We start from the raw sequence: 8,014 nt of genomic DNA, 5'->3' as shown, positions 1-8,014 counted from the left end.
TTTTTCTCTAACAAAATTGATATAAGAAAATATTTAGATATTGAGGATAAAAGGTTACATGACAGAAATTTCTTCTACACTCATTTATTGTGGCTGGGAGGGCACATATGAGGTTTATGTTATTAGATCCTCATAAGGGATGCTTAAGTGGAGGAGAGGCAAGGGGTCAGTCAACTACAGGGCTTTGTATTTTCTGAATCTTATGGAACATTGTGGCAGATCCCACTACAGTGGTTGACTGACTTTTTTGTTTCCTCTGAGAGACAAAAGAGAATCCCTGGTATAAGCAGGTAGTATTAAGGCTCCAGTAACAGTACCAAGTATAAAAACTTCCTCAAGAGCTATCTTTAAAACTGAGAAGACTCTGGAAACACACAGATAATTAACTTATTCTAAGCTCAGAAACAATTCTGCAATATTTTCAGAGGGCCCACGCTCTATGACACATATTCACTTATTAAGCAATTATGACATGCCAAGCACTATACTGAGTACTTTTTAATGTATCATATTATTTAATAACTTCTTAGTAAGTAATGTCAGATAACATGTGAAGATACTTGTTTTGAATTTATTGTAGACATATGAAACATTCAATGTTACCCATAATTAAATTCTTGGTTCTCCAATTTTACTCATGAATTCTGGATAAAAAAAATAGAATGTAGTAGGTAGAATTCCAAATATTCTCCAAGATATATGCCAGTTAGTACATATTGTTTTTTTTATAGTAGCCTTTCTTTGAGTGTGTGTGACACTTATGAATGTGATTATATTCTATCACATAACACTTTGTCATATTAAAGCAGAGATAGGGTCTCCTGCTGGCTTTAAAGAAGTCCCTGCCATGCCGTGAGTAGGGCAAATGGCTGGGCCATCCTAGAACAAAGTGGCCTCTGAATGTCTAACATGATATACTCTGTCAACAACCATCAAGGGAAGTGTGACATTATTCATAAAGTGTAAGGAAGTAAATTCTGCCAACAACCTCAATAAGCTTGTAATAGAATCCCATGCCTCATATAAGATTACATCTCCAGTTCAAACTTTGATTCAAGCTTGTTGAGAACTTGAGCCCTAGTTGATGTCACCCACGTAAAGAGTGGGAAATAAATTTGTATATTTCAACTCACTAAATTTGTGGTAACTTATAACATATTAATTGCTATAGTTGGGATAAGTATCCCACAAAGGAGACTGTATTAAAGGCTTGATCCCATCCTGGGGCACTATTGGGAAGTGGTGGGAGCTTAAAGGGGTAGGGCCTAATAGGAGGCCACTGTCCTTTCTATTTTGTGTCCTGGCCATGAGGTGAATGATCTTGCCAAAGGCTGGTTCTATGATGGGCTGTCTTGCCACAGGGTCAAAAACAATTGGACCAATGAATCATACACTGAAACCTCCAAATGTGAGAAAAATAACCCTTTTCTCTTTTTAAGATTTAGAGTAATAGAAATTTACAGTAATAGAGCTCAGACTAGCATACCAATACAAAGGCAATATAATGACTTTCTCTTTCTTTTTTATGCATATGTGTGCGCGCGCACACACACACACACACACACACACACACACTTCTGTGTGACAGAGAGATGGTAGACCATCCCAACACATTACCAAAGATTTACAACAAGCAAAATTGAGTACAACTCTGGAATTTCTCATAATGGATGATGCAAGTGCCACATGGAGAATGGATTCTCAGTTCTCAGTGAAATGCTAAAGGCTGGATTCTCTTCATACGTCCACAGGGAGAGTGACTATGAGTAAGAAATGTCAAACGGGAGCCTTGTGACAACGTTCTTCCTCACAGGCCTTCCCCATGCTCCAGCGCTGGACACCATGCTCTTTGGCATCTTCCTGGTCATTTACATTCTCACTGTGCTGGGGAATCTCCTCATCCTGCTGGTGATCAGGGTGGATTCCCACCTCCACACCCCCATGTACTACTTCCTCACCAACCTGTCCTTCATTGACATGTGGTTCTCCACTGTCACAGTGCCCAAAATGCTGATGACCCTGGCCACCCCAGGCGGTGGGGCCATCTCCTTCCATAGCTGTGTGGCCCAGCTCTATTCCTTCCACTTCCTGGGGAGCACCGAGTGTTTCCTCTACACTGTCATGTCCTATGATCGCTACCTGGCCATCAGTTACCCTCTCAGGTACTCCAGCATGATGAGTGGGAGAGTGTGTGCCCTCCTGGCCGCGGGCACCTGGCTCAGTGGCTCCTTGCACTCTGCAGTCCAGACCACCCTGACATTCCGCCTGCCCTACTGTGGGCCCAACCAGGTCCAGCATTACTTCTGTGATGCTCCACCCATCCTCAAGCTGGCCTGTGCAGACACCTCGGCCAATGAGATGGTCATCTTTGTGAACATTGGGGTGGTGGCCTTGGGCTGCTTTCTGCTGATAGTGCTGTCCTATGTGTCCATTGTCTGCTCCATCCTGAGGATCCGCACCTCAGAGGGCAGACACAGAGCCTTTCAGACCTGCGCCTCCCACTGCATCGTGGTCCTTTGTTTCTTTGTGCCCTGTGTTTTCATCTACCTGAGACCTGGCTCCAGGGACGTCATGGATGGGGTTGTGGCTGTTTTCTACACAGTGCTGACACCTCTTCTTAACCCTGTTGTTTATACCCTGAGGAACAAGGAGGTAAAGAAAGCTCTGTTGAAGCTGAAGGACAAATTGGCCTATTCTCAGAGCTAATAAATGCTATGAAGTAGACATTTCATATTTTCAAAATTAGCAATATATAATTTATTTTTCCACATGTGTAGGTCTCAGTTTTAAACAATGTTGACAACCAGCTACTCAGGAATATTTTTTTTCATAGATTTTTAGAGGAATTCTAAACATCAGAATTAGATTTTTTAAAAATTATTAATACTGGATATTCTGAAGTCTAGATTCATTTGTTTGCTATTACTCTTTCAAAAGTAAATTTTCTAATTGCATCTCAGATCCTAACCAGTGAATTATTCATGTATCTTAATTGATAGTATGCACTTTTTGTGGGGTTATTTTTTTGCATACAAACTTTGGATTTTTACAGTTATTGGGCTAATGCTCAAGACTGAAATAAATAGCAGAGGTCATTTATTTTTGGCTGAAATTATGCAAATGTCTTCTGAACTCTTTTAGCCACTGTATGTTTGTGTAAGTGTGTAAAATATGAGGTACTAAAGTGGCTAATCTTCTTTACTAGCACTTTTTGGTCAAGTTGATTGTTTTCACATAGGAAAGTATCTATCTTCTTCTTAGCAGCCTCTATAACCAGTGCCACCTGGATGAACTGAGAATAAGTTTTCACCTTTAAAAAGAGACCTGCAGAAATTTTAGGTTGGTGATGGGATCAGGATGAATAAAACAGCAGATCTTTTAGCCTCCCTCATATAATCTGACCACTAATATCCTATTCTACCTTATAAGATGTTCACATTTTGCATAGGTAAGGATCCTTTTGCTTTAGATTGTGGTGACTGATCATGTAGTCATGTTTCCTTCTGTTGCCACTTAAGGGTCTTGGAAATTTGGTAAAGTTCTGCCTGCTCTGCAATAGGGATGACCCTCATTACACGGAGCAGTCAAGGGTGATTTTTTTATTTAAAAAATAGAAAAGAGAAAATATAATCAGATGATTGTTCTTGTATCATTTCAACATATTTCTATTATGTGAGAAACACATTCATCTGTCCAAATGCAAAGAATGGACTAAGAGACACAAGATATAGCAAGAAGCAAGGTTTTGCTTTAATGATGGTCTTGCAAGATCAGGTGTCTTGCAAGATCAGGTGTATAGGGGAAGCAGGCATACCCTGATCAGGTCCAATCAGCATTTTATGTCCTAGAGTGCAAGGTCCCTCCTCAAGTTCCTCATTGGCTGAGTACTATGGGTTCACAGTCTTTCCAAATGTCGCCTAGATTTTACTGTCTCCTATTCAGTTAGAGAAATATTCCTCTCTTTGTTCATGCTTCCCTTTGTTCTCCTATGTCTAGAAAGTCTTCTTGTGGTGAATACATTCTGGCAAGTACACAGCTCTTGCTTCTTTATCAAGTTACTATTTTTTTTAACAGAGAGATTTCTGTCCCTGTTGGTCAGGCTGACCCCTTCCTCCACTTCCTGTTTGTCAAGAAGCTGTTGGGGTGCATGGACTTTGGGCCACATTCATAGGCTATGGTGCTATTGTGTGAAGTCACTGCTTGTAACTTTCTCTTCTGTTCTATAGCCTCCTCCAGCTCTGCCTGCTTCAGTTGCCTTCTTGGTTTCACATGTAAGGCTAAATACTGTATTTCTCACATATTACAGTTAGAAAAATAAGACCTGGAACCAATACATTACCCCAAAAACATAATGCATAGTTACATAACCAGCATACACAAAGTCCATACTTGTGGACTTCTCTATGTTATGGACTAGACTTTAGACTTTTTATCATAGACACCATTATAGCTATGAGATGATATTTCAGTATAGTTTTGATTTTCACTTCCCTGATGATCAGTGGTATTGGAACAGTTTTTCATATGCCTGCTGGCAATTTTCATGTCTTCTGTGGAAAAATGTCTGTTTAAAGATATTGCCCACTTATTTTATTTTATTGCTACTGATTTATATGAGTTCCTTATATATTTTGGATCTTAACCTTTTATAGGGTATATAATTTGTAAAGATTTTTCTCCCATTTCGTAGATTGCTTTTTCATTTTTGGTGTTTCCTTTGCTCTGCAGAAATTTGTTTAACATACATAATTTATTTATTTTTACTTTTGTTGCCAGTGTTACATAGTATTTTTTTAAATTTATTTTTTAAAATAAATTACTTTAGCAATTATCACCATCGTTGACAAGGTAGTCTTTCCTCTGGCCAATAAGTTACTTTGGTAAATTTGATATTCTCATGTTTATTATTTTTTTCAAGAATTTATCTATAATAAAATACATAAAACAATAAAATCACACTAAGTTAAATTATTCAGAAACAAAACAATAAACATTACTGAGTTTGCAATTAGTCACACACTTTACAAATATCATCTTAATCTACTCTTATGAAGTAGAAATGCTATGAAACTGGTGTTGTTATATAAATTCATGTAACTCTTGAGGAATATAGTCAAGTTCTAATCCCAGACTATCTGGCAACAAAGCACATAATGTTAAACTTCAAGTTATTTTCATATAATTATGGGAACTTTCTGTGTTTGCGGGTCAGGCTTATATTAATGGATCTGAATAACCACTAAATTAACAAAGCACATATTTTTGTTCAGTTACCTGCATTTTACATATCAATGTAGGATTCTTAAAAAAACTGTTTTTTATTTTCTTGGTTTGAGCCCATAATTTTACATTTTTAGAGACTTGCCTTTGGATATAAGTCTATTCCATCAAACTCTGTCTGATCTTACAGATTAACAGTAGTTTTCCTCTTCTTCAGCTCTGCTACTTCCCATAAGCACCACGACTACATGACTAGCCTAATAAAAGTCACATGAAAGTCTAAGGCTCTGCCTGTGTTCCTTCCTCAGCCATGTCTTCTTTATGCGGTTGGCTCCCTCAAGCTGTGATTAATGAGTGGTTGAGAAGAGATAAGCAGAAAAAGATGAGGCAGGTAGGATGACACAAAACATTAACAAAAGCTCTGGAGAATAAAGAAAATAAGCTATGATTTTATTGGTTCAGCAAGGAATCCTTTCATTATCAAATAATAATTAGGACAACCTCATTGTAAATACTTCATTGTGTCATTATTATGCTCTCAGAACTACCAATACTATTTTCAAAAGGGAAAAATAAAAAAGGGATTTAAATTATAAGTAGTGAAGAATCTGGTTCAAATCCTGAAGGAACAGGGTGATGTTTATAGTGATCCCAAGGATGATACTTTGTCAGATCAGTCCTATTGTCGATAATTAATCAATGCAATAGCTCTACCATTTTAATAAATTGATTACCAAACTTTATGCATGGAAGACATAGAACTTTAAGACAATATTTATGTTTCAGAGGTGTAGAGAAATAAATAGATGGATTTTAAAGTGTTATAAAGTATATGTGAGGTACCATGCTAAACCCTACAACATCCAATACAGACTAGGTGAAGTGAATAAACAATTGAAAGTGAATAGAATTACACATAAAAAAACAAAGGCAAGCTCCAATGATAACTTACAATATTTCACATGTAGAATATGAATTCTATATAGTTCATGTGTTTTAGGATATATTGGAAGTTTATAGAGCTAGTTTCCCAGGGCAAATAGTACTATATTTTGAATTTTTTAAACTCGTATGAGAGAAATTCAGGCATAAGAAAACAAAAACCAAGCATTTTACTTTTGTTTTTATTTCTTAATAATCTCAGGGTTCATATTGGTCAGGATCTTTACCCAACCAGCTACAAAAGAAGGTGACTTTCTACTTTGTCCCTGTTGCTGGGGGAAGAGAGCATTAAGTGAACTGCTTAAAACAACATTAAAATGTTGATTCAAACATATACAGTGGGACTCAGCTTTCCTTACAATGGGAAAAATTGTTGAAACAAAGTATATCTTGTCCTTATCCTTTTTAGAATAGGACCTTTCAAAATGAGTGTTACTATTCCCCTTTTTTAAAGTTATCTTTGGAAAACATTTTTATATTATGGTACTTATTTTCTGATTTTCGATAACCATACTACCAAAAGCAACCTGGTTGCATGACTATCAGACCAAAAAGAACATCTGTGAGGCCCTAAAGGTTCACTGTCATCTTATCTGTCCAATTCATTCACAATTGTCAGAAGCAGTGGAAAGCCAAAATGAAATTTTGGAAATATGATTGAGATTTGTGCAACTACCGTCTGGTGTGGCCAGACATCCTGATGATAGCATCTAAAGAGAAGACAGAGAGTCTTCTGAAGTGAAATATTAATGAGCAAAACTTGAGGCTTTGTTATTCATCTAACATGGTCTAGAGTATTCCAAAGTATTAGTGAAGTGTGCCCAGACATTCACAGCGGGCAAAACTTCAAGAGTCAACACAGAAGAATACCACCATAACAGGAAGGCTGATGCATTGTCATCAGACTTTACTGACAGAGCCCATACAGAGTTCACTCAGCATTAAGAGTGTGATGCAGGCTTATTTAGCTTAGCATAATAGTCTCCAGATCCATCCATTTTTCTAGCAATCATTCTTTTTATGGCTGAGTAATATTCCATTGTATATATGTACCACATTTCTTTACCTGTTTATCTGTTGAAGGGTACCTAGGTTAGTTCTACAGCTTAGCTATTGTGAATTGTGGCTGAGTCACTGTATCATGCTGTTTCAAATATGCTCCACTGTCATAGAGCATAAAGAATAAAAAATAAATAAAAACTTCTAAAGAACATATTTTTTTTTCAAGGAAGATAATAAATTTCTGAATATTTGTTCATTTGTTGGCCATGAAGTGTGTTATGAATTATTTGGTTTTCATTCTGCATTTGTATATATTTGTTTAAGAAATATAGGGCTGGGGATGTGGCTCAGGCGGTAGCGTGCTCGCCTGGCATGCGTGCGGCCCAGGTTTGATCCTCAGCACCACATACAAACAAAGATGTTGTGTCCGCCAAAAGCGGAAAAATAAATATTAAAATTCTCTCTCTCTTTTTAAAAAAAAATAAAAAAATTGTTATGGGTAAATGTTCAAATGTTTTGGTAATTTTGTGTTCTTATACATTTTATGAAGCTAAAATTCCATTTATGTTTTAAGAACAAAGGAGTTCTATTTGTGTTGAAAAAATAAAGTTTGCGATGCTGGGATGGCTGGTGTGCTTTCTCTTGTGTTCAAAAATGTTCCTGGTAGACTGCAAGGATTCTGTACTATTATAGGTCTACTCCTACCCAGCTACCATGACTTTAAACTTATCTAAGAATTAGTTGTTGAGGAATCGGACAGATTTCAAGTCTGTGAGGCCACTCTTCTTTTTCATTATAGTGAGTTGTTTGTTTTGCTTTGTTTTCAGTACTAGGGACTGAAAACAGGTGT

At 37.0% G+C, this 8,014-nt stretch overlaps 1 protein-coding gene across 1 annotated transcript; it reads left to right on the top strand.

The window, feature by feature from the left end:
- Positions 1–1,773: 1,773 nt before the first annotated feature.
- On the top strand, positions 1,774–2,706 carry LOC308642738 (olfactory receptor 10G9; the record flags this gene model as incomplete). Its single annotated transcript, XM_081281977.1, has 1 exon — positions 1,774–2,706. One exon carries the CDS (start codon positions 1,774–1,776, stop codon positions 2,704–2,706), a length of 933 nt encoding a protein of 310 aa, XP_081138103.1.
- Between the last annotated feature and the right edge of the window lie 5,308 nt (positions 2,707–8,014).

The sequence above is a fragment of the Spermophilus citellus genome (genome assembly GCF_964194105.1).
Source record: "Spermophilus citellus genome assembly, chromosome: 2".
Lineage (NCBI taxonomy): Eukaryota > Metazoa > Chordata > Mammalia > Rodentia > Sciuridae > Spermophilus > Spermophilus citellus.
Note: the sequence above shows the minus strand (reverse complement) of the source record. Positions and strands in the feature narration are given on the sequence as shown.